The 27,437-nt window shown below is 40.9% G+C and overlaps 1 protein-coding gene across 8 annotated transcripts in view; it reads left to right on the top strand.

The window, feature by feature from the left end:
* The window catches only part of TCERG1 (transcription elongation regulator 1), a 39,311-nt gene extending 16,897 nt beyond the window's left edge, over positions 1–22,414 (top strand). For 3 of the 8 annotated variants that reach the window (XM_059733525.1, XM_059733523.1, XM_019478388.2), the window contains 14 exons: positions 526–555; positions 810–898; positions 2,751–2,911; positions 3,561–3,627; positions 4,451–4,610; positions 6,221–6,310; positions 8,124–8,242; positions 10,359–10,509; positions 15,598–15,762; positions 17,148–17,330; positions 18,376–18,555; positions 19,644–19,727; positions 20,019–20,119; positions 21,256–22,414. In XM_059733525.1, coding sequence (XP_059589508.1) covers positions 526–555; positions 810–898; positions 2,751–2,911; positions 3,561–3,627; positions 4,451–4,610; positions 6,221–6,310; positions 8,124–8,242; positions 10,359–10,509; positions 15,598–15,762; positions 17,148–17,330; positions 18,376–18,555; positions 19,644–19,727; positions 20,019–20,119; positions 21,256–21,457 — 1,782 coding nt within the window. In that variant the 3' untranslated portion in view covers positions 21,458–22,414. The remainder of the gene's footprint in view (positions 1–525; positions 556–809; positions 899–2,750; positions 2,912–3,560; positions 3,628–4,450; positions 4,611–6,220; positions 6,311–8,123; positions 8,243–10,358; positions 10,510–15,597; positions 15,763–17,147; positions 17,331–18,375; positions 18,556–19,643; positions 19,728–20,018; positions 20,120–21,255) is intronic. The other 5 variants (XM_014597581.3, XM_014597580.3, XM_019478389.2 and 2 more) reach the window with 3 other exon arrangements.
* Positions 22,415–27,437: the final 5,023 nt, after the last annotated feature.

The raw sequence follows: 27,437 nt of genomic DNA, 5'->3' as shown, positions 1-27,437 counted from the left end.
CAAAAACTCAATTTCCTCTATATACAGTACAACTGAACCCTAGTTTATAAAAAAAAAAAAAAAAAAAAAATGCTATAGAAAGCTTTCTGTCTCAGTATAGAACATTTGTTTCCTTTAAATTACAAGAACCAAAATAAACCTTTTCCTTTTGTAAAGTATTTTTGTATGCTAATAAAGTATAGTGCTTAAAAATGCTAAGCTAAACATTAACATTTTGTATTGTGCCATAAAAATGCAGTGTAGATTAGTTAACATTAAAATTGGGCAGATTGTATTCAGTAGTACAAATGCTATACTATCAGTTTGCTATGCTTATTTTGGAGGGAGTCTTTTTGTTTGTTTGCTTTTGTTTTGTTAGCTTGAGTTTGATTTTCCTATTGTAAAGGCAGTTATAGATTTTATGTTGTACATATTATATAGTACAAGTCTTGTCTTTAAGGTCATTTAGCTTTTAGAATAGACAACTTTTTTTTTTTTTGAATTTTTTCTTTAAAATAGAAATCATACCGTAATCCATTTGTTTAGGTCCTGTTTCAGGGAAGCATGTGGATGCAGGTAAGCATTTACATAAAAATCCATTGAAATCGAAGTTAAGCAAGTGGTTAAGTGTTTTCCTGGATCGGGGCTTTGACTTAAATAGACACTGATACCTGTATGATAACCACAACACTTTCGTAATTGGAAGAATGGATGGAAAGTAAGTGTGAGCTGCTGATCAGATTATTTAAAATAAATTATTTTCTTATTTTGATATACAAATATTTGTATAGAGAGTATGGCTGAATCTTAACCACCTTTTTCCCTATAAGGAGCCAAAAGAGGAAGAAATGACAGAAGAAGAAAAAGCAGCTCAGAAAGCAAAGCCAGTTGCAACCACTCCTATACCTGGTACCCCATGGTATGTAATGATCTTGCCCAGTGAACATTTCATAGATATTCCTTTCCCTGTAATACATTGCAGAAGGTTTGGTGGTGATGAGCAGATGCCAAATGGTTTGAACCATTCTATGCCTGCTTTGATATCAAATCCATCTATTGATGATAGGAATTTTAGAATGTGCGAAAAGACTTGTGGCAAATTTCACCATTGAAGCCTGCCATTTCTACGAGGGTGAAAGGTGGTGCCAGATTTTCCAAAGGGTTTCAGTAGTTGCTCATGTTTGGTGGCAGGCTCACATCTTGTAGCAGCTATTCAGGAACAATTTAGTTGGTAAGAGCCTTCTTGAGAGACATCATAGGGAAAGGAGACTAAGACTGGAACTCTTCAGCAGAAGAACCTGTTCTCCTGATCTCCAAATGTTCATTACCACCTCCCAAGTGCTTCTGGCAAAACATGGCTCTTCTTACTGAGACGAATTGCCTCCATTTTATGAAAAGATGTCCACAAAAGCATCGAGGAGGTTCATGTTGGAAGGGCTGGTGACATACAGAACTTCTCTGCAGGCTGCTTTGGAGGCACTTGATGCATCTGTATGCACCGTGGTCATAATGGTGGCTGTATAAAGAAGGCTCTTGGCTCCATTCATTAGGGATTATCCAGTGAAGTTCACCCTGGAATAGAAGATTTCCATTCAAGTGCCATAACTTGCTTTTGTTTTATGGTTTTCTACCCTGCTGCCCCAGAGAAAGTTAGGTAAATGTCAAGCTTCCTTTAGACAGTATCTTTCTCCCCTTTATGCTGTCCCAGAGGTGGATGGAGCCATCAAGTTAAAAACACAGATGTTTCAGTTTGTGTGAATGAGTGCCTCTTCCTCAGCTGCAGATATTCCTAGCTTCCCCAAACTCTTGTCTCTTGCTGTTTCAGAGTATAGTCTGAAACAGTTTATTCATCTCCTAGTTTCCATTTCCAAGCCCAACTCAAACCCAGGAGAAACGTATTCTTGACAATTAAAAGTCAATTCTCAGATTAAGTTTATTAACATTATTATCCTATATAATATTTACCTTAATGAGACAAAATGGTTCAGGAATGCATCTGAACATGCTAGATCATTTTACTAGAGCTGAAGCAATTTATGCTACCTGTTTGAAGAATGTTCTTATTTCTGTAATTTTGTAAAAAAAAAATATATATATAAATTGTCTAAATGGATTTGTGGTGTGGTGCTGTCCATTTCTCTGTGCTCCTTGGAAACACTTTATGGCCAAGTTGAAGATGATTACAGGTGATGCATTCAAAGTTGCTTTCCATCACTCCCACAGAACTCGGCTTCTGTAGCCTCTCTTTTTGAGGTCTTTCCCTAGAAATTTTCTTGACAATTCTCTGGTCAGTTTTACAGTATTCTGAGCTACATCAATAATGCAGATATTTTCCTTTTTACTGTTTGAGAAAGCTGTGAAAGTTGTAGTTCTGTAGACTGAGTAAGATGATGGTGGCTTTTGGTAATTTTAAAAGTAAGGGGTTTTGTTAGTTCTTTAAGTTTATATTCTGCAGAAAATTATGACTTTAGGCAACATGTGACCAGAAGGGAACTTTGTTTTATAGGTGAGCCCAAGATGTTTTTTTTCCACACCGCACTCTGTTCATGAATACAGTTTAATTCATGTAGCAGCTACTTGGCTTCTTCTGTTTCTGCAAAATGAATAGTAAATAGCTGAACTGGATTAGAAACGTAAGGTTCCTGGCAGGGAATGTTAGAAAGCATTGTGACTTACTCTGGGAGATTTGATATTCTCTAAACCCAAGAGAACTAAAAGAGGCACGTGTGTGCATCCACTTTCTCTTTCTCTCGTTTAAAAAAAAATCCTAGGTGTGTGGTGTGGACTGGTGATGAACGGGTTTTCTTCTACAACCCTACCACTCGTCTCTCTATGTGGGACCGACCAGATGACTTAATTGGAAGAGCTGATGTTGACAAAATTATTCAGGAACCTCCTCACAAAAGAGGAATGGAAGAAGGAAAGAAACCAAGTGAGAGCAAAATCATCCTCAATATCAATTCCCTTCATTATAGGCTGTAATCAAGTTTCCATACAAACTCAATTGTGTGCTCATTTCCAAAACAAGGAGCATAAAAAAGTGAACTGTAAGCAGATATTGAAGTTACAGCTGTGAAGCAGATACTTCATTAAGTTAAGCACATGATAGGGACAGTGAATTGCAGATGTCAAGTGCTCGGAAGGAAGCGTACCAGAGAACAAGGGGAATCCTATTTAGATTTAGGAAAAATGCTGTGTTTACAGGCTGAGGAAATGAAAGCATCTTTTATTTTCTTGGAGGAGGTAAAAAATTATTTTAGAATATTATGAGGAACAGGAATACATTTTTAATCTAGAGAAAAGATTAAATTGTACAGAAGGTCTGAAGGATGATAGAGACTAATTAACATAACATTAACTGGAATGCAATTGTTGAATACTAGAAATAGTGTCTATTTCTGGCTGTTAGGGCAGTTTTTTTTTCCAAATTCTCCAAAGGCTATTGAGGTGATGCTAATTTTGGCATAAGAACAGGTGACAGTTACCATCCGGCTACTTCGTGTCAAGGATGAGTTTTCATGATATGTTATGAAATTGTTTTTTCTTCCTCTGTAAGACTGTTAATGAGACATGTGTTACAGTTAAAGAAGAACATGAATCAACAGAAGAAGTCAATGAGGATGAGCCTATTAAAACAAAGAAGCGGAAGTAAGTTAAATTTCATTCTTAAATGGACTTGGTTTGGATATAGAGTACCATACTTTCATTTGCAATGTTGTTGAGTTAGTGGGGTTTCAGTGAGTGTAGTAGCAAGGGTCTATAATATTCGTTGTTTGCTGAAGTTGTTTATTTTGAGGGTTTGGTGCATCTCGGAGCTGGGTAGAATTCGCATTGAGAGAAAATTCTATCCTCTATGGAAGTCATTAATAATAAATGTGCTTGGGATAGAAGCTATCACCAATAGCCAGATCTCCCTTAGGAGCATTTTGAGCTCTATTTACATTATATAGTTCTGTGGCATTAGCATATGCCACTCATTTGCTTTTTCTTGTGTTTATTGTACTTGCACAGATGTTTGTTGCCCAAAATCCAGATCAGATCTGGATTTCCTAGCTAGAATCTCTTAGAAAAAAACACCAAATACAACTTTTAACTGTGTTTAACCATGTTGTATATAGTAGAGGATTGGGAGTTATTCTTTTGTATTAATTTTTTCTGTAGGAAGTTGAGGCGTGCATTATTGCTCTTAATAGCTATGTCTGTATAACTTGTTACAAGAATAGCTTTCCATTTTAATATCTTGTTAGTAGTCGTGATTAATATGCTGAGGAGGGTTTAGAAATTAATTGTGATTCATTTTTTAATAAAGACTTATTTGTAATTGTTACATTAAGGACTCTAATGTCCCAGTCTTTGTTCAGGAGCTTACGATGGTTTGTGCAAACCTGTGTTACTGGAGTGCTCTGTTGTGTGAGTTGTTTAATACAGCTAGAGCTCTTAACTACAGAGCGGATATCTCACTTCTCAGCAGATACTATGCATTTCATTTATACAGGAAAGATGATAACAAAGACATTGATTCAGAGAAAGAGGCTGCTATGGAAGCTGAAATTAAAGCTGCTCGAGAGAGAGCCATCGTCCCTCTGGAGGCTCGAATGAAACAGTTCAAGGATATGCTGCTAGAGAGGGGGGTAGGAGAAGCTTGCCTTTTGGTGGTTTGAAATAAAACCTTGCTCATTTGCATTTTTCTAATATTAAAGTCCAGAACTGCTTGTTCATGCAAAGCAATCATTCTTTGTCTTTCCAGGGAAAAATTTAACATGAGAGGGCTGTGCCAATATCCCATAATTGTGGGGATCATTTGTATGTGCTTTTTAGTGGTATCTCAAATAATTAACACAGAACTATAGTTGTCAAACTAAATGAACAAACTGTGTCTGTGATGTGTTATCTTCTTTCATTTGTATTCAATAATCCATGAGACAGTCATTAGTGTGAATTGGAGGATTCTCTTGGTTTTTAATTTTGTGATGTTCGTTTTCAAGCAGTCACAGGGTTGTGCACCCCTACAGAAAAGAAAAGGGGATTCAGTCTTCGCACCAAAGATTTCAATTAAAAAATAATTGGGTAAAAACTAAAATGAAAGTTAAATCTCACCTTATTTGCCCCTAATTTTTTTCCAGTGTATGTGAGTCAAGTAGACACCTAACACCTATTGACAGTAAGCGTGAATTGGACAACTAGGCTGCTTACCTTCCTTCCCCCTCTGTGTCCCCCCCCCAAAAAATTAAAAACCCAACACAACAAAAAACCCCAAACCAACAACAAAACAAAATGGTGCTTTAAACTCTGCGTGCCGAGAGGAGGCATTGCATTAGTTTGACCCAGGTTGCCCAACATTTGTATAGATTTTTGGTGCTTTTATGTAATTGTTGATTAAACAGCTATTAGATAGAAGTGCCAAAAAGTCCCACTGAAGTGCCTGATCTATACAGATGCTGCAGAGCCAGGTTGCACTAATGTGCTGCTGCTTGTGGTACAGCACTTTTTTTTTACTTTTTGTCAGCAGCCCTGATTCCCACTTATGCCTTTGAAAATCTTTTGACAATCACAGTGTGAAGCTAGTAATTCTACTTTTCTTCCCTTAGGCTAAGCTGCTAAAATAAGGAAACTAGCTATTTCCTTTTTAATGAATTAAAGTAAATTTAAAGCTTATTTTCATATCAGTTGACTATTACAGGTACACTGGCTTCCCAGAATGGTAACAATACTCTAAGCATGAAGTAATGCTTTTATAGCTTTTATTTGTCCCAAAGGCAAATAGCAGCTTGTGGGTGTCTTAGAAATTAGTTCAGTTGAGATAAGCTTGCATGTGTATTTTTTCCAAAGAAAAGATCCAATTGTATATATAAACTATTCAGTTTTTTCATAACATTTGCCAAAGAAACAGAGCAGGCCTAGGAAATCAAAATGCAGAACTTCAAGACTCTCTTGTGATGTGATTTTTTTTTTTAAATGCCACACAGTAGTGGTTATTTTAATGAGTAATTAGGTTGTGTGTTACTTCTGTGTAATTATGTAGAAGTTTTCAGAGCCAATTAGTGTGGAAATGTATCATGCTAACCTCCCACTGCTCATCATCTATTAGTGATGGAAACTTCAGGCTTGGTTTCAGTTGTATCTCCTTTTTAAATGATGTCCTGTAGTTTTCAAGTGAAACTGCAAAACCTTTGTATCTTTGGGAGAACTTAATTATCAGGCAGAATCGTCTTTTTTTTCCCCTCCTTCCTTCTTTTTAAAGGTTTCTGCCTTTTCAACATGGGAAAAGGAGCTGCACAAGATTGTTTTCGATCCTCGATACTTGCTTCTCAATCCTAAAGAAAGAAAACAGGTAAAAGGAGAGACCAGCTCGGTTCACTTCCAACACAGGTGTTAAAGGCAGTAAAATAATCTTTGACTGAAAGCTTAGTTTTGCTTTTAAACTTCTTAGAGGATGTGTGTTACAAATATGCATTTTTTTTTTCCCGTAAGGGGAACAGAAGCTGGTACGTCTTCTGTGGTAAGATTTTATTCCTTTGCAAAGTGAAGATTATACAGGTCCAGGAGGCTGCCAAAAATGCTGTAGTATCATGAAATCATAAAAAATTAGGGTTGGAAGGGACCTCAGGAGGCCATCTAGTCCAACCCCCTGCTCAAAGCAGGACCACCCCCAACTATATCATCCCCGCCAAGCTTTTGTCTAGTTCAGGTCTTAAAACCCTCCAAGGATGGAGAGTCCACAACTTCTCTGGGTAACTTGTTCCAGTGCTTTACTACCCTTCTTGTGCTCCAGTAGTGAGAGCCTTTAGAGTATTAAGGGGATGCAAAGCTGCCATGTTGGGGGAAAAAAAAATCTAAGCAATGAAAAAACTCAAGGGCACATATGAGCACAGACATGTGGTATGTGGCATCATAGACCCAGCTGTGGTGCCACACATTGCGCATGCTGGCATTCTTTGTGCTGCTCTATGCTGCTATGTTGCAGTGTGGGGGGTTACCCCACGAGATCCTGGGGTCAAAAAAACCTGCTCCTTTTTAAAAAGTGGGGTGGCGTGCATGATGGCAGTGCGTGCCGCCCAAAACCAGAGCCTGCGCTGGTGGAGCCACACTCTGGCTGCCAGCCAGGCTCCCAGCTGCAGAAGCGCCATGGTTGTAGTTCCCCAAGGCCCTCAGGACCCCAGGTAAGGCTGCTGGGGCCAGCACAGTTGCTGGGTCCAGCCTCCCCTACTCCACCTGGAGTAACCTCCCGTGTGGCATGGGCGCTCATTCCCTCAGTGCGAGTAGCAGCAGCACAATGTATGCTGCTGCTTTTCCCTGGGGAAATAAATGTCTGCACTCATTGCCAAGCAGTCTACGTCCTTTACTTAGCTGAAAAACTGAAAATCTTATGAGAAATATTTTTCTTTACATAATACCAGGAATTTGCTAAATCTTATTTTTTATATTGGTATTTTTGATACTTCTAAGTAGTTTTTTGCTCAGCAAAGAGATTATCAGTAAAGTGATGATACAGTAGATAGCCTTTTATTTCACTGCCAACTATATCTGCATTTGGAAAAGACATGGGTTATGTTATAGTTCAGTTGCTATGCAAATGTGAGTTTGGTATGAATGGATAGTGTCTGTTAGAATAGAAGTGAATCACTTAACGTCAGAATTCAGGATGAGCAAAATCTCAGTGGTAATACAGACTATATCAATCCTTCTTAGACAAAAACTTATACTGATTTCTTGTGTTTGTGAAGGGTGGGTAGGTCGTTATTTCCAAAATGAAGGAATTTTAAAGTTTTTTTCTGAACAGGGAAGATGCCGATTACTTTGAATATTGGGTACTGTCAGGATATGCTACGTGGTGGAGCAGTGGTTTATTTTAATCTGACTACTTCTAAGGACTGATCAGCAATCTGGGAAGGAAATGGAGGGTCTGAGGCTTGTACAAAGGCCCTTTGTAATTGTAAGATTTCTCCACTGATCTGAAGTCAGATTTGTTGGGTTTGTGGGCTAATGCAAGCACACTGTCTCATCCCACAAACCAGGTAGGTGAAAACGCTGGAAGATGCTGGGATCCCTTACCCTTACCTTTTCCAAGTAGGCTTTTCTCACAGAGGGGACAATATGGGTCTAAATTTGTACATTTTGGGTCAGATTGGTCTGTTTTTCTCTAGGTATTTGACCAGTATGTGAAAACCAGAGCAGAAGAAGAGCGCAAGGAAAAGAAAAACAAAATAATGCAGGCCAAGGAGGATTTCAAGAAAATGATGGAAGAAGCAAAGATTAATCCAAGGTAGGGGACTTATTTGCCATCCCATGTAAAAGCTTTTGCCATGTCAAACACTCTTTCTTTTTGCAGTAAATAATTCCACTTTTAGTCCTTCCTCTTTCAAAATGGCTATACAGAAAGAGGAAAATGAAATATAGACGTTGGGGGATTTGTTTGAAAAATTCCTCTGCATGATTGTGACCATTTATCCAACAAAGTACTAGAACTTGGGTTTTGTTTTTTGTAATATATATTTTAAGACACTGCTTGTGAATTTGAAGAAATCTGCATATTGGATGGATGGTGAGAGAGTACAAATTTCCCTTAAATGTTCTTGAGTGACTTATAGCCTATAGGGTTCCTACTGGCCTTAGTTTTGTGAAGCCTTGAACATGTGTGTGTGTGTGTGCGCGCGCGTGTGTGTTACTTCAGTTAAAAGCATGTAATTGTGACTATGTACCTATATAACATAATATTACAGAAAATATTAACTTTCTGCAGGATAAAAATTACAGTGAGTCTACAACACGCAGGGATACCTACTCTGATAGTAGTGTAGTGTTTGTGGTATGTATTTTGGGTATTTAAGCTTCTGTTGACACGGTCCTCCCAATTCCCATACATACAACTCATAAGATGCTATCCTTGTGTCACTTAGTAGTCTATAAGAAATAAATTAAATGGTCTGAAATGGAACAATGGTTCTAACCTAGACCAGTCAGGAATTCCTTTAACCTAAGTTAACTGTTTGTTCAATTCACTTCACAACTTTGTTTCAGTGATGTATACTGAAATGTGCTGGAAGCAGGCATACCTGGGCATTAACTTTGTTACTAGACTTCTTGTTTCTCAAAACAGTCTTGTGTGGTTAATCATTTGGTGAGGTAGATGAAATACTGCTTCTTGGGGATGAGGGAACAGGGATATTTTGCATACTTTAATGGTTGCATGTTACATATCCTACAGTATGTTTAACTGGAAACTCTTTTTGTATTTTGCAACCAAAGTAAAATGAGGGCTGTTATTTATAAAGGGTGTATGTATATTGAACCAACACTGTTTTTGCTTAGACTAAAAAAAAGGGGTGGGGAGGTAGACGAATGTAATCTCCAATTGAGGAACTTCATGTCTTGTGTAACCCTATCCTTCATCTTCTAGTTCCAGTGTTTCTCTAAGACATAGCTGCACTTCCCTGGGTGTTAAGCTACTTAAAAAGAAATCATCTTTCCCAGTCTAACATACTCAAAAGTTTGTGTTCCATCTTTCTTATACAGCTCGTGTTCTTCAGTATAGCTCTACATTCACTTTCTAATCTTTTATTTTTTGAATAAGCTACCAAATTCTTTTCTTGTTTCAATTTACCCTACAGCAACAGTAGGCGGGATTTTCCAAGTCTAATTATTACCATGCTGTGATGAAAACATTCGTATGATTATAAGTGTCTCACGTATTCTTGGGGCCAGATTTGCATCTGATCTTGGAAAAAGCACAGTAGTGTTTTTTTTCGAGGTAAGTGGCAGTACTATATCTACTGCACATCTGAGATTGGAATCTGGCCCTGGAGGTGAGAGAACTGTAGCAGTGCTACTGGGATAATGGGTGGAAAGCCCTACACTACTGCGCCTGCTTTAAAAATGTTAAAAAAAGAAAAATCCCATCTTCTTGTGTCTTAAGGTTTAGTGATAATGTCGTCTGCAGGGGAAAATTGTTCATCCAGTGTTTTGCCTTGACTAACACCAAACATTGAATTTCCCAGTATCACTTTTAACATGGTTTGGCTGTGAGTGAGTGCATGTCAAATTTAAATTTCACAGCTATGAAATACATGGATATGCTGGTGTCTGCAGTGTTAACCCACAAAAAATTAAGGTTCTTGTGGACAACTGAGTCCTTGGTTGCGTGTAATCTCTCTTTCCATACTTGCACACTTGTGCAGATAACTGTTAAATAGCATAAGTCTCTAACAATCCTTTTCATTGTGTCTGTAGTTCATTGATCAAGCAGCCACGTAGTGAGGACAGAGATTTTCTTTTATTGTATTTTGGCATGTATTCAAGCAAAAGAGATGGTATTTTCTGCTGAACATCTGTTCTGGCAAAGACAGGTCTACCAAATCAGCACACTTGCCATTTTGTTACAGAGCTACTTTTAGTGAATTTGCAGCCAAGCATGCTAAAGACTCGAGATTCAAGGCAATTGAAAAGATGAAAGATCGAGAGGCCTTGTTTAATGAGTTTATCACAGCGGCAAGAAAGAAGGAGAAAGAAGATTCGAAGACCAGAGGTGAGAAGGTAAGGTGGTTTTTGTTCCAGTGGTGTGAATGGTGGGAGTGTGAATGGGATGGGACAAAGCCAGTGCTTGGTTTCCAGTGTGCTTTCTCTGAGACTATCCTTTCCCTGCCTGAGAAGTTTTCAAATACAAATCCTGGGTCACTGTTTTATCACCTTTTATTCATCCACTTCGTAGATCTCAACTTCTGTACCATGTCAAATCCATTGAGTTTATGTATTTAAATGTATCAAATTGAATTTATTTATGTAAATTCAACAGGCATTTTCATAAACGAACAATACTGTGCTTTCTTAAATGGAAAGATGTCTATTTAAAAAAAGAAGTCATCTTGAAGCCTGAAAGACCATGTGTCCTAGTTGGCTGGAAAACCCAGAACTGGCCGTTACTAGCCTGTTCTCTCAGTGGTGGCAATAAGAATTCAGAGTTCATTGTAGCCCACTCCATTTAAATTTCAAAGAAAGACTTTACCTTCTGTTTTTACTTAAAAGGTAGCACTTTAACGAGGTTCTAGTTTTTGGTAAACATATCTTACATATAAATTGCTGCTTATCAGAATTAAAGGTCAGCTATTAAAGATTGATGAATTTCAAATGTCATTTGGCTGCAATGTAAATAGTAGGGAGCAAGCGCTCACCACTGGGGAAGCAGACTGCTACGGAGGTGGCATCATAGTGTTACCAGCAAACTATTCAACCACTTCCCTAAATGTCCCTGTGTGTTGTATGAATGGTAAAGAAACCTGTACTGCCTAATCATTTTTGACATTTAAATCTGCAGGGTTTACTCTGTAAAAGAGAACTAATATAAATTCCCCTCATGCCAATAGAAAGGAAGATATTGTATAATGCAGCATTGGACTACTGTGGCCTTTAAAGTAGTACCTTTCTTACATAGATAGCTCCACAGTAAAGAATTTGATTGTTCTAATTGGTTGCTTTATTGGTCTTAAAATGACCTGGATTGTATTGCCAGTATTACCAATGAATGATTATGCTTTACAGAAGAAAATCAATGTATTATTGAAAGTTCTACATTAACTTTTACAGATTTTATTTGAACCAAAAATATGGAATTTTTTAACTCTTTACATCATAACAATAGCCTAATTGAAGATTTAAAGAAAAAATGTAAATATCTTTTGCTTTGATATTGCATGATTGTTCTAACTTAGACAAGTTAAAAGAAGAAAGACTGTATTTCTATTTGCATTTGAAACTAATGTTCTTTCTCCAAAAGCCTTTTGTAACCATTTTATGTATTCTGTTTTATAACAAGTGGATAGACTTTACAGTTATGTGCTGTGCGGCCTGTCAATCAGTTCAGTCTGACAGCTGTCAATCACTGACACGCAAAGTATTATGGGATTCCCTAGTGAGGAAAGAATTGGTATCTCTGTGTGGTGACTTTAGCCTCCCGCAGTTCCGGTACTTTACATTTTTTTAGTTTTTTTCCTTGTGAAGTGATGAGAGTTGTGCCCAGAATGTGTTATCTGCAAAAAAAAAAAAAAAAAAAGTCCTCTAAATACATCTACATTATTTTCAGCCTTATTTTTATTTTGCTTTTAAAATTGCTTAAAAATTTAAAATAAATAAGGCAACTAAAGTGTAACATGAAGCTTTCTCAGCCAATATTAAAAATACAAAGATTTTATGTAAGGAAGTTAGCTTTTCACAGAAATCTTTAAAGTAACGGTCTGAAATTTATGTCCTTTGGTTTTCCTGTGTTGAGGCATATGGTTTTGGCAGTTGCTCTTTCTAGATGGGCACAGATTTGTTCTTATCATGGTAATGGGTCAAAGCCTGCTACTAAGTGAAACTTGATAAATATTCCTTATGCGAGTAGGGCGAACAAGGTTTGGACCAGTCACTGAATTTTGGTTCTGCATAAGGGAAACAACTAATTAAATATAGGCTTGTGGTATGCAAGTTTCTATACCAAGTTGCCAGTAATCTGACTTGGAACACTATTATCGTCCCTGGGCCTTTTAAAATGAATATTGCGAGAGTAGCGTAGAAGGCCACCAAACTTGCTCCAAGGTGCAGTTTCAGTCTGTGCTAAAATGTATATGGTTGCTCGACTGCCTTTCTAGCCCCTAGATAGCTCTACCACCTAGCCCCTGTCTTTGTTTAGGAGTAGAAAGCACTCCTAAAGCTTTCTACTTTCCAGTCTGTTAAAGTTAAGACAATTGGTCTGTTCCTATTTTATTTCTTTAAGAAATTTGACGTTTATAGTCTGTTGAAGTCCGGTGTAACAAGATAAGACGTTGCTAGGTTATTCTGGGTTTAGTTCAGGGGTCTCAAACATGCCTGTGAGCTGGATCTAGCCTATGGAACTGTACGGTCTGACCTGTGGGTTACTGGACAAACCCCACATGCTGGCTTCTGCCCTGCATGTTGTGGTGCATAGCCTGGACACAGCCCCACATGCACTGCATACAACGTGGGGCTGCCACACGTTACCACATACAGCCGACATCCTGGGTCCCATGCTGCATGTGGTGCTGGGTCCAGGCAGTGTGCACCCTGTGCTGGCCCTACATCCTGTGTGCGTTATAAGCTTCAGGACTGGTGCATGAAGCCCTGCAGGGCTGGACTGGCAGTGTGTGCTGCGCCCAACATGGGACCAGCATGAGGTATCTGCTGCCCATGACACACAGGCTGGACTTGGCACTGCAGTCAGCGTGGGGGGAGGTCTGTTGCTGCCTGCAGTGCCAGGTCCAGCCAGTGGGCAGCTCATGCCCTGTGCTGGTCCCTCAGGCTGGCACATGCTGTGTACAGTGTGTAGTCTGGAATCGGGGCCACAGGCACTGCACAGCGGGTTGCTGTGGTCTGGCTTGCAGACTGGCCCATAGGGCCAGATGAGATTTGCACCCCTGGTTTAGTTAATGATTACTTTTTCTTGAGGAGGCAGAAAGGTAGCTATTGGTTATGTGATCCTGTTTGCTACTAAATAAACCAGTAGCAACCTGACAGGTAAGAACATTTTTGGTCCCTCTTGGATGAAGAAATAGTGCCAGTTGGTGAAGCCATCCAGGCTTTAGAAAGTGCCAGCTTGTCTTTCTCACTCTTTATAGAAACAGGGAACCATGTTGTGTGACTTTTGGACAGGAGCTAGCGCCAGTGTACTCCTGCTGGCAGCTGTGCTTTGCTTGTCCATTGTTTTGAGACTTCTTTTTCCTTTTGTGGGAGACTCACCAGGACACTCCTCAGGCTTTTGAAATGGGTTTAAAAGTCAAATTAACATTTTTCTAAAAAGGAAGTGGGAATGCAGTATACATCCATACAGGGAGCGCTTATTCCTGTCCACACCTTTTTAGCAAGATGCCCTTACTTCATAGACTTCTCTAAAGTAACATCTGAGAACTCCTTTTATTTTATATTTTAAACATAAATTTCTAATACTGTTGGCTTAGAAAGCTTCATATTTTGATACTGCTTGCATGTTTACTTAAGGTCGATTTGGGAACAACATACCTCGCTTTATTTAAAAAAAAGAAAAAGTGAAAGGTTTGTTTTGCATCTTGTTCAACACACCTACAGTAAAGCCTGCAATACTGTAGACAAAGTAACGCTAAGGAGTTGTTTCCTAATCTGTTGTACTTGCCTTCTCCTTTGAGATAGCGCAGAAAAGTCTATATCGGTTCTTAAAACCTAAGCAATATAAGCATTGTGAAGAGCCAAGTTCATCAGTGGGGAAGCCTGCAGAATTTTGGCTCTGATCTTCATTTCATCTTAACATGTGATAATTGTATATGTGTCATTTTAAGAAACTTGGAAGATTTCAGTTGGCTGGTAAGGTACATAATTTGATAGTCTTATGTTAGCCTTTGGCTCTCTGTGTTAATCTATTTGGATGGGAGTCGAGGGATTTTGAGGGTCAGAGGGCAGGGGATGTGCAAAATGTATAGCTACGCCAGCCTCAGCTAGACATTATTCTACTGTGGTAAAAGATCGTACCTGGTGGGCTCCCTGGGCTTGGAGTGTTGTGAAGGCAGCATACTCAGCCCCTGTGCAGGGAGTGTCTAGAGCCATTCAATGGGCTGTAGTCATTCAACAAGTGATGGTAACTGGCACCTTATTCTCTTGCAACATGGGAACTGAAATGCCATGCCAAGGCTTCTAAAATGTAAAATGGTGGAAATAAAAGAAAAAATCTGAGGTCCCAATAGGGACAGAAAGGAACGTTCACAGAGGCACGATCTTTAAACAAAGTGGCTGCTCTTGCAACTGCTAGTGCCAAGGGGCTAGTGAGGTACCAGTCTTTTTGTATTTCTAGGTTGCTTCTTCTGTCCCGAGATACAAAGTTAGCATAGGATCAGCTCTGCCTCCTTCAAAATGCACTGGTCATATACACTGTGTGGGAGGATTTTATTGTATGTAACATGCCATTTCCATTTGAAAAAGGAGATACAAACATTTGTTTGTTTTAGTATATATTCACACAGACATGTTTGATGGTCTGTTAAATTACAGTACTTGGGCACCACTTTTGATTATGTCCATCTGCTTAAGATCATTTATGGACTTAATTGTTGAATTTTGGTTCAAAAGGATTTAATGGTATAAAATTAAAATATCACACGCCATATTAGAGAGGGTAGATTATATGGGTGTCTATTTAATATCAGATGCAAGATTTATCTCTATGGTATGCTTGGAGCGTGAAATATTTGCTTGATCTATTTGCTCTCTCTAACTTGTTGTGGATGCCCTAAAGTACCAGTTTGTGCAGTATAGATGTTGTACAGATTGGTCTTTAAAAATGAACAAGGAAAATTAAAGTACAGCAAGCCAAGAAAACTGTACGAATGACTAATTCCTTAAAAGTACAGTTTATCTTACATCTACAATATCATCCTAGTTTCTCTTGCATTCATAAAACTTTTCCCTAAAGTGAAAGAGGATTTTAGATGCATTTGTCCCTAAAATTCAATAAGCAATTTTATCAATTTCTGATAATATGTAAAATTCAGATAGTTCCCTTCTTTGAGGTAAGTCTGCCTCCTTTTTCTAGTAGTAAGTATTCAGGAGTCAAAGCTTGTTACTCATAAATTTTGTTTTCTTCCCGTATCTTGTGTTAAAATGTAGATCAAAATGGACTTCTTTGAACTACTGTCTAATCACCACTTGGACAGTCAGTCTCGCTGGAGCAAAGTGAAGGACAAAGTAGAGACTGACCCCCGTTACAAAGCAGTGGATAGTTCTTCACAGAGGGAAGATCTTTTTAAACAATACATTGAAAAAATAGCCAAGGTGTGCATGTAATACATGGGTACAAAATATTGCTTATACTGTTGTTTACACTATCGTTAGCATATTTGATATATAAGCAAATGGAAGGACAATATCTAATGCTATCGCACTTACTGATGCAGATTATGAAAACCAGCAAGACATTTCCCAGTTCTGTATTTGTATGGGGCACAACTAGACAGGCATATACCATAGCTGCTAATGGACAGATTTAAAGTACATGGGAGCTGCTTCTACCACTGTGCAAAAACATGGCAGAGAAAAAGATACTGGAGAGAATCAGTCAAGTAGAGTGAGGATGGCGGAGCCTGCGATACCTCCACTCGCTATGGAGCCCCACAAATTGCAGGCCACAAAGCCAGGGATTTCCAGGCAGAGGTGTTTTCCTTTTCACATGACCTTCTTTCAAAGGAGGTGTTTTTTTTGTTTGTTTGTTTTTTATGAGTATAATTGCCTCCTATATAATTCATCCATTGGTTCCTTCATTTCAATCTGATATTTCTACCTCCCTCTTCAAGGAGCTGATGCCATGGATGAGAACTTAAAATTGATTTGATTAGCATTTTATCCAGCAATTTGCTTTTGGGTTTGTCACTGTACGAATGGAACAAGCTCCATAGAGTAGTTTTTCCATGACCCAATGGAGTACCCCCATTTTACATAGAGCAGAGAGTAAGTAATTTGTCTGTCACCGAGCCTGGTAGTGAACTATTTCTCCTGCACATGGCAGACGGGCTCTTTCTAATATGTATTAGTGCTGAATATTTATTGTTTATTGATTAAAAGGAGCGTACAGCATGGTTTGCTACTTTGTGTGCATGAGTAGAGGGGAATATCTGGCATGAACTGTTAGACCCAGGATTTAGCTGTTAATTGTTTCCAAATGACAAGGTTATTCACCCGCATTGGGATGGGTTAAAAATGTCTTTTGAGGGATGCTTGTTTTGAAATATTCTTATGCGAATGGTTGAATAGTCTGCAGTGTATTTTCAAACACCATGTTTTCATTATTGAAACTGGGCTTCTTCAGCTTTCAGTTCACAAAAAATAAATCTTTAGCCAGACTAAGTCTGCAATGGACATATTTCTGAAGACAGGAGTGCTGGCCAGTGAACTGTCTACACTCTGGTCCTACCATTTCTGGTATAGTTTGAGGAGTAAGCCAGTTCAGTTTTAGGTTTTTTTCAAAACTGCCCCTGTGCAGGCAAACCTTGGTAGTTTTAAATGTGGCTTGCCTTTATCTGTATATTGGTTTACTCAGTGATTCTCATCATTGTCATGTTTTCATTAACTGTAAATCTTCAACTTGCTTGACTAACTATTCAGAATGTCGTATCTTTGTTGTTGTTAATGGGGAAAATACTGTGCTCTTGCATCTGTTTCAGAATTTAGACTCTGAAAAAGAAAAGGAGTTGGAAAGGCAGGCTCGTATTGAGGCAAGTTTGCGTGAACGAGAAAGGGAGGTTCAAAAAGCTCGTTCAGAGCAGACCAAGGAAATTGACAGAGAACGTGAACAGCACAAACGTGAAGAGGCTATCCAGAATTTCAAAGCTCTCCTATCTGATATGGTGAGACTCTCTTGATTCTCTCCCTCTGATCACTCTACAACTGCATCCTTTTGAGGGAACTTGTAACTGTTACACCAAAAATAAAATTCCTTTGATTACAGTGCAGAGCATTAGTACTACTTAAACTTCTGCTTCCATGATAATCTCATAGTTTTGAAGATTTTCATTTTCTTGGGAAAATATGCTTCAGTCTTAAGTTAGTGAGATTCTTTGCACAGTATTTAGTTTTATAGATGGGCTTTTTTAAAAAAGAAAAGGAAAAAGATAATTAATTTTGAAAACTTAATTTCTCGAGACAGAAGCTCCATTATGCACAGTGGAAAATCAGTTTTGTTTGACTTAAGAGTATTCCTCTCACCTTATTGTTTGTTTTTTTTTCCTGCCCACCTTATACCCCCCAGCATAACATCTGACCCTATTAGACTTCTCAGTTGGAAAGTACTCTAGACCCAGGCCTTGAAATTAACCATCCCTGAATGGTACATGTTGGTGAAATGAGGGCTTCATGGCATGTGATGGACATCAAGGGGTGACTGAGCACAGATTCCAGTCTCAAAATCTTTAAGATAGGGGAGTACATAAATTGCTTTGCCTTTGACCTAGCATTTTTGCTACTGCCATGCAGCAGCTTCTCAGGGATGCTCTCTGGGGCCAGAAACAAAGCATTGCAATGATTAAAGCTTCTAGAGACTTGTTTGGAAGTCATTATGATGCATCTCAGAGACTGCTTTCCCAGACCACAGGTGGTTAATACAGTATATTATGCATAGGGGGGAGTGCCTGACTTCTTTCTTGTGAGAATACAGGGTAACTCAGAAGGGGGGGAAGCAGTGTATTATCTTCATTTGAATTGATGAACAATGAGTCTCCCTGCAGCATGCATTGGTATTTGTATGAAAACCACAATTTGTCTCATCACTTACGTTTCAACTAAGAGTTAAAAGCTGACAATCAAGTATAAGTCAAGTATTTGAAAAATTGTCCATTAATGAATCATAGGAACAATATTGTCTCTGTGAAATGTACATTTTTTTTTCTGATTTAGGTGCGATCTTCAGATGTTTCATGGTCTGATACCAGGAGGACTCTTCGAAAAGATCATCGGTGGGAATCTGGCTCCCTCCTGGAAAGAGAAGAGAAAGAGAAGCTTTTTAATGAACACATTGAAGCACTTACCAAAAAGAAAAGGGAGCACTTTAGGCAACTTCTGGATGAAACCTCAGCGGTAAGAGATCTGCATCCTGTAGCTTTACCTTTGAGACCTAAGTTGATTGTGACCTTTTTTTTTTTTGTTGTGGATTTTGTGTCACTTCTCAGTAATATTTCTCTGGGCACCTTTTTCTCTCTCACCCACTGTCCTCTCACTGCTCTAAAATCTTGTTGATAGGGAATATTGAGAAAAGAACCCTTTCTTGCCTGACCAATTATACTAGGGTGGCAATGCTCAATACTGGGCTTTGATTTCACATCCATTTCTTTCATGCCCTTTTAAGCTGTTTTGTAGACTCCTTGTAGTCGGTAGTCTCTTGGTTTTTCCACATTTCTTTTGTGTTGTGTTATTTATCTTGTGTTTTGAAACAGTTGATTAATATCTTGGAAAACTTGCTTTTCTGGTTTTGCTGTTATCTAACACCCATGTGGATGAATGGCAGTGGGCAATCTGACAATCTTTCCATTGTGGTGTCTGACCTCCAGTCTTCTCTTGTCAGTCTTGTGTACTTCCTGTACTTCACTTCTATCAGTACGATTTAAACTCATCATCCCTTCCCTAATTTGTATTTTCTTTGATTCCTGCTTTCCATATTGTTGTCATGTCATGACTTCACTATAGATTCCTGGAATTCAAATTTTAAGTCTCTTAAACTATTAGGTTAAAATTTTGCTTGGCGAAGTATCTGACATTCTCATCCCTTTTAGCACAGTAGTCAAAAACAAATTTAAAGATTGACATTTTAATTTGAACTGTGACTTCAGCTGCTATTATACATATGCCCATGGTATTAAATTTCTCCAAATGTGTATTGGGGTGAGATGCTAGAATCTAACCTACAACAAACTGTCATAGATTTGTAAAGACTTCTTTGAAATGCTGCCAATTTAAGGAAGAGTCTGAATAAGAAAATACTTGAAAGTAGTAATAAAATAAGAGAAACCAGCAAAAATCAAACCACTTCTTTAAACTTTCACTGTATTCTTGTCTTTATTGAGCTTGAGGATTGTAGTGGTTTCAGATAAGTAGGTAGTAATCTAGTACGCTGTACTTCAACTCTAAATACCAGCCTGCAGCTTCTAACTATTTCTGCCTCTTTCAAGATTACTTTAACATCAACATGGAAGGAAGTGAAAAAAATAATTAAAGAAGATCCCAGATGCATTAAGTTTTCTTCCAGTGATAGGGTAAGTCTTGTGTCACTGCTCTACATAGTGCAGTATGCATCACAAGAAAGTTATTATCTGTTGCAGTGGATTACCTTTTACATGAAATAAGTGGTGTTAATTAATTACTGCATATTTTGCAACTGTAATTAAATTATTTTTTTCCATATAGTGATATCTACTATAACCTGTAATAAAATGTAGATTTCCTAGATACTTTATAGTCACTAATGTGTGTAATCCTCTGGGCTATAGGATTTTCAAGGATTTGTCAAATTTCAGGCATATTACTTTTTTTTTTCCTTCATGCAGAAAAAGCAAAGGGAGTTTGAAGAGTACATCAGAGACAAATATATTACTGCCAAAGCTGACTTCAGAACGCTATTGAAAGAGACCAAATTTATAACATACAGGTTTGTGTAGTAATGTTGTAGAAGTGCATTTCACTGTGACTTAAATATAAATGTTATACTGACTTCTGTTCCCCTAGCCAACATTTGTAGCCCAGTATCTCAGATAAAGTAGGGATTTCAGTTTTGTTTTGAATTGAGACAGGCTTTCACCTGCAGCAGGAAAAAAGCACATAGCAGAAAATGATGGATTTCTCAATACTGTGAACCTTCATGGACAGGTTAAGAAATGTAAAATTGAATAAAGCTATTAGGCTGTTACCTTCATGGGCTGATGGCCAAGTTTCATGTTTGTTTGGAGTACTTGCTTTGAATTGTAGAAAGGGCTGAGGACCCAGTTCAACACCCACAAGAACTCTGTGATGCTAGTTTGGAGAAGAGACTTCATAAATTGTGGACCCATTACAGTCAATACCTAATCTTCCATTAAGTACTTTGAGGCCAGAAATTCAGTTGAAGGGTTTACAAAAGAAACTTAATGGCTGCATTTGATTCCAGTAGACCTTGAGGCTACTTCAAAGACTTGTAATTCTTTTGGGCAGTTTACTATTCTAGAAGTAAAGCATTAAACATAGGAACTTTACAGGCTCATTAGATCCTAATGAGTTACTCGTCCTTTTGTTTTGCAGTCAGTACTGTGTTGCATACTGAAGTTCTGTTTCAACTGTCACTACTGTCAGTGGTGCAGTGATGGCCAGATTAATGCATCAGTCAAGCTGGTCTGTAATTGGGAGCTTATCATCCTTATTGTAATGGCTTGCTTAACTTTGTGTGACTTTTTTTTCTTCCCTTATTTACTTGTTGTAGCTCGTTTACTACTGATAAAAGGTTCTGGCAGCCATTGACACCGGACTTTTTTTTTATGCTCCCAACAGATAAAGGACAGGCAGTGGCAACAGAACTCTTTGCCAATGAGACTCAGCTGACTGAAGGGGTATCTGTAGATGTGGGGATGGTTTGAGGGCCTGTGCCCTCACTGCACTTGTTCTGTCTTTTGGCACTACTGAGAGGTTCTAATGACAAGGGCATCTTTCATGATTTTGGCATCAACCCCCAGTTAACTGGATTAAGATACCTAATGCATTTGAAGTTGGCTTCTAGGCTGCCATCAGATAAGTAATTCTTATCCTATATTTCAGGTCCAAAAAATTGATCCAGGAATCTGACCAGCATCTGAAAGACGTAGAGAAGATCTTACAGAATGACAAGCGTTATCTGGTACTTGACTGTGTGCCAGAGGAGAGACGCAAACTGATTGTGTCCTATGTAGATGACCTGGACCGCCGAGGTCCTCCACCACCTCCCACAGCCTCAGAGCCCACAAGACGAACAACAAAATAGTTAAGAAATACTCTCTCACGCAAGGGTATCTGTTAATTCAAAAAGCTTGCATGAGCCATCTGTCAGGTTTTTACATATACATTACCGTGAACCTATTGCAAAACCATCTGAGGAGCAGAGGAAAAAGCAGCGTTTGTGAACATAAAGGGGGTCTCTGTACAAAGAGAACATTTAAGATATTTAAGCTTTTATTTTTGTGTGTGTGGCATGACTGACAAAATCCCAACCATGCAGGCTGTGTTTAGTAATATTAGATCTCAGAACAATGGAATATCTGTATATGAGGTATGGATGTCAGTGATATTTGGAGGCATTCTTCTCAGCAGTGTTATGCAAGTCTTAAGGAAGAGTAACATTTGTGAGTTGAACTTAACCTGCTCAAGTACCACAAACTGTCAGATGGTTACCTGCAGTCAGCTGTTTGAGCAGATGAAACATTGTCTCATGACAGAACTATTGAGTGCTGATGGCCACAGTAAGTTTTTTGTTTTAGTTTGAAAAGCGGGGCCTGATTTTTTACTTGCTCTCTCACCTTTTTAAGATCAGAATTAACTCCATTAAAATCAGTAGAGTTACACTTGTGAGATGAGAATTAGGATCGCAGAGACCAAACTAAATTTGTTCACAGGTCTGCTTTGTTCCTTCCCCAACCCCTGATATATAGACAAAATCAGGTTGCTTTGCCCAAGTGAAAACTTGTCTGAAAATTTTCGTTCAAAATTGGAGACACAGTAAACAGTGGTTCCCAGAACAGGACGGTTGTATAAAAACATTTTTATTTACCATAAAGTGATCTTTACTGGATTCTGGATTAGACTGTGGATTTGCCTTCTGGGCAATTCTTGTAAACTATACTCCTGTTTTGAATGTTAAACTTGTGTTTCTAAAGTTTAATTTTGAAATGTTGGGATTGTTCAGTTTATGTATTTGAACTACAATAAACCAACCCTTTTTATATATGGATTGTACATGCCTAATGCATTTTGTTAAATGTGTTTTAAAAGAAAAGCAAAACACAACATCAGGTATCTTGATACAGACCGTTCATCTAAAAAGACAAATGAGTTTGTCACAGCCACATGGACAGCAAGAGATACTACAATATTTGGACAAAGATGCTTGTAAATTGCATACTGTACAAAGATACTTTCGATACAAATATAAAAATTAGCATTTCTGTACATTGTCCTTTAGTTTTTTGGGGTTTTAAGTGTCTGCAGAACTTCAAGTGTTCAAGGAAAGGATATCTGGATGCTTATCTTGCTGTTGTAATCTGATCTCATCTGACTTCCCGCCCCTGGGGCAGGGGGCTGGACCCGATGATCTCACGAGGTCCCTTCCAGCCCTAATGTCTGAAATCCTTTAGTAACATAACCCAGGTTTTCTTTCTGCATCTCTCATATCTGACATGAAGCTCCTGTTTGGTGTTCTCTCTTTCTCCCCCACCCCCTTATTAATGGGAATGAATTATAAATGCTGTTTAAACATTTCATTAGCTCCTGTGTGAGGAAGCTGGTTATTAAACTGTAGTCAATCCAGATGTATTCTGAATTTAAGTGGCCAGTTGCTTGCCAGATGGGAAGAAGTCTTGTACACTAGAGTCTGGAACCCTGTAGTTTAGCAAAGGTAGAGGACTTTCTAAGTTTCAAGATGGAAAAAAAGCTCTCCTCTTAAATTATAGTGCGTTTTACACTAGCATTTTCTTTCCCCTGTCAAGTTAGGGGCTGTCAGTTTATTGGTCTGCACAACCCAGATTCTTCCTTTGATCTCTTGAAGATATGATACCAGATTAAGGGAGTTTCACCCAAAGTAGTACTAAAGTGTTGGCACACAAATTAATATTTGAACCCCAAATAAAACCTAAACATCACATGGAAAGGGTGACAACTTCCCATGATTCTCCCTGCTGTAGACATGCAGTGTGTATGTCGGGGTGTAGATGCTGGTTTAAACTAGTCATCAAGATGCAACTTCATCATGGTGACACCGGTATGCCCCATTACTTAATAAGAGATGTCTGTTTGTAAATTGACATAAGCACAAACTTCTGGACCTCCCTTCCTCTCAAAATTCAGGAAATCCTGGGCTAACTAAAAGTGATCTACTTTCCAGCCTAGGTGTATGCAAACTGCAGAGTTTAGTGGTGTGTATGCACAAGATCAGCCTCCAGACTTTCCAGAATGGGGAAGAAAAGTGGCTATCCATATCCCAGATGTCAGGAATTCAAATCATGGACTTGGTAACAGCACTTGGATTTCATTCAAATCAACTGGCAGCTAGTGCATGCAGATGACGGGTGACAGTTTACTAGGAAAAACAAGCAGGCAAGGCAGGTTGTAAGTAAGCTTTTTTTTCATAAGAAGTATTTGACTGGAAAAGTTGCAACCCTAACCCACCTACAGATTAACAAAGTAGCCAGAGAGCGTACTTCAAGTCTGAAAAGGCCGAGTTGGATCTCTGCCTCTCAAATTAATACCAGCTAGATGCACTTTCTCCAGCTAACATTGCAATGAGACAACAGTTGGCTGCGCACTGTCTACATGGAGAAAAATCGGAAACTTCTGTTCAACATATTTCTGTCTTGTGAATTTATTTTCCCCGTCTTCAAAGTGGTACCTGTTGCCTAAAGGACGGCTAAAGGCCATATTTATAGTTGGAATTCCCTAGTAAGAAATAAATTCCTGCGGTAAGATCCAGTGCTTTAAATGATTTCAATTAATTACTACCCAATACTCATGTCAATACAGTTGAATTCTAGGTAGCCAAAGATCGTGCATCTGGAGTTAAGGCAGGCAAGCCAATGTCGCTTTGTTTGTAACTGAAAGCAAAGCTTTGACGCTGATCCTTCTGCTGTAAAAACCAGCCCTGACATCTATCTCGGTCCACAGCCACAGATTCATCCAAAGATCCTTGTCTGCCTGTCCTTAGACTAATGCACCTACAACCTACACCCCTTCCACAACAAAACACTTAGTTTCAGGTGCCTACTTTACAACCAAACACCATGTCTTAAAGCATATTAATAAGAAGCAGTTCTTGCAGGACCAAAACAGACTAGTTTCTAGGTAAACTTAGACCACTCCCCCCCCCTTCAGTGTCTGTAAACACATCTGCTGTGGTCCCTTCCAGCCTTACAATCTACGAATGAAAAATAGGTGGAACAAGGGTTGGAGTGTTGTAGGCGTGATGGAAACGTGTGAGAAGCAAAGGGGCCTGGGGTGATATCCTTTCCTGGACTATAGTTGAGAAAGGTCAGATGAGCTGTGAGGCATGAGGCACCCTTCGGGCCCTGTGGGAAGAGGGGACAGTGGACAAGTGGCTCCTTTCATAGATTCATAGATGTAGGGTTGGAAGGGACCTAAGTAGATCATCAAGTCCGCCCCCTTGCCCTGGGCAGGAGAGAATACTGGGCTTATGACCCCGGCTAGGTAATTGTCAAGCTTCCTCTTGAAGACCCTCGAGGTAGGAGCCAGCACCACTGTCTTTGGAAGTTGGTTCCAGATCCTGGCTGCCCTGACTGTGAAATAGTATCTTCTAATGTCCAGCCTGAACCTACTCTCAAACAACTTATGGCCTTATTCCTTGTTACTCCAGGAGGTGCTCCGGTGAACAGGGTCTCTCCCACGCCCTGTTGGTCCCCCCTGTAAGTTTATAGGTGGCCACCAGATTCCCTCTCAGCCTTCTCCTGTGAAGGCTGAACAGGTTCAGGTCCTGTAGCCTCTCATTGTAGGGTCTGCCCTGCTGCCCCCAGATCACGCGGGTGACCCTCCTCTGAAGCCTCACGATGTTGGCTACATCTCTCCTAAAGTGCAGTGCCCAGAACTGCACACAGTACTCCAACTGCGGCCTGACCAGCGTCATATAGAGGGGGAGGATCATCTCCTTGGACCTGCTCGTGATGCAGCTCTGGCTGCATGACAAGGTGCGGTTAGCCTTGCTGACCGCATCCTCACCTTGGCCGCCCACGTTCATCTTGGAATTGATAATGATCCAAGATCTCTTTCTGCCTCTGTGCTTTCGAGAAGGGACTTCCCCAGCCTGTAGGTCTGCTGCTGGTTCCTACTGCCCAAGTGCAGCACCTTGCATCCCATTCTCATCCGCCCACCCCTGTAACCTGTCCAGGTGCTGCTGTGTCCAGCCTTTGAGCCCAGCAGCACCCCCAGAGCCGCCGCCTGGCTCCTTCCCTCGGCCCGAGTCCGAGTCTCCCGGCCCAGAGTCGCAGTCCAGCGCGGGACGCCCTGACACCGCCCGCAGGGCCCCGCGTCCCGCTCGTGCCACAGCTGCTCCGCCGCCTCCCTGCGGCTCCAGCCCTTGCAGCCGTCGGCCTGCAGCAGCAGCGCGGCTCTTGGCCGCCTGGCAGAGGTGGGCGAACCGGGCAGAGGTCTTGCAAAGGAGCCGGCCCAGGTGCCAGGCGCGGCCAGGAGCAGCAGCACGTGCCGCAGCCGCCGCTTCCCGCCTCGCCCGCAGCTGCAGCCCCGCCGCCGGGAAGCGCCCGCCAAGCGCAGGTCGCCGCCCCACACGCAGCCGGGGCGGCCCGGGCACTGCTGTGAGGAGCAGGCTCAGGAGCGCGGGCTGAGCCCGGCCCCCCCCGGCAGAGACGTGGTCAGAGGCCGGGTGCATTTCACCTGCTCGGGGCCAGTGAAGAGTGACTGCCCTTCCCAGCACGTTTGCCCCAGCTAAGAGCGCTGCATGAGATGCCTGCAGGCGGCACCGGGCCCAGGGCTCAGTGGAGACATCTGGTGAGGTAGGTGGGGGCAAGCTGGGCGGTCTGAAGTCGGCCCCCCTCAGCAGCCCTTCTGCCAAGGAGGCTTTTTGGGGACCACAAGCTTGAAAACCCCAGTGGGTGTGACACCTACACCAGGCTTCAGCAAACGCATCTGATTTCAGTCCCCTTTCCTGCCCTAGGTAAGTTGTTTGCCACACCGTGTAGGACTGACAAGTACATTCAGGGGTCCCAAAAGCAGATCCTTGCAGCCTGCGTGCTCTAACAGACTTCAGGAATACAGGATACAGCCCCAGACGAGTCAAGTTGTGGCAAGGGAGGTTTACATTGGATGTTAGGAAAAACTGTCTCACTGGGAGAGCGGTGAAGCACTGGAACGGGCAGGGCTGTCCCTAGCGGGGCCGAATCAGGGGGATCACCCCGAGCCCCATGGGCAGTGCTGTACAGGCTCCAGCCACTCACCCCCCCTTTCCCTCCCCCGCTCTGCGTTTGCCACCCACACCCACACCGCGCCCTGGCCCCACAGCCCCTGGGGGTGGCTCTGGGAACAGGTTACCTGGAGCGGTGGTGGAATCCCCATACTTGGAGGTTTTTAGGGCCTGGCTTGACAAAGCCTTGGCTGGGATGATTTAGCTGGCATGATCCTGTTTTGAGCAGGGGTTCACCTAGATGACCTGAGGTCCCTTTCAACCCTCGTTTTCTCTGATTCCGTGAGCTTATTTTAATGTCTAAACTAGAGGTGCAGCGATACACTGGCCCCATATTGGATTGGCACCACAATAAGGAAAATTGACTGTATGGGCAATTGGCTATTTTTGGCTGACGTGGCCAATAACTTGGCTAATAAATGCCACATGCATGCGCATGGCGCAGAATGCAGGTGGCCAGAATCAAGGTCTCCGCTGTGAGGGACAGAGTGGGGCTGGGACTGAGCCAGGGCAGGCACTGCCTGGGTGGGGCAGGGCGGGATAGGGCATGGGATGGAGCCATGAGCGGTTTGTCGGGGGGAGGGGGGATGGCTCCCTCTGCTCCGTACACCCTGGGAGGCATGTGCCCTTGGATTTGCGGGCTGGAGGCAGTGCTGGGCTCTCCCTGGAGGGGGGTTGGGCCGGGCTGCACTTGGGGCGGGCGGCAGCACTGGGAGAGGGGGCTATTGCAAATTTTGGGGTGACTGCAGCCTCCCCTCCCCCTGTAGCATCCCTCCCAGCACTGCTACCGCCTGCCCCAAGCGTAGCCCTGGCCCACCCCCCCACCGGG

This window comes from Alligator mississippiensis, chromosome 9 (genome assembly GCF_030867095.1).
Source record: "Alligator mississippiensis isolate rAllMis1 chromosome 9, rAllMis1, whole genome shotgun sequence".
Classification (NCBI taxonomy): domain Eukaryota; kingdom Metazoa; phylum Chordata; order Crocodylia; family Alligatoridae; genus Alligator; species Alligator mississippiensis.
Note: the sequence above shows the minus strand (reverse complement) of the source record. Positions and strands in the feature narration are given on the sequence as shown.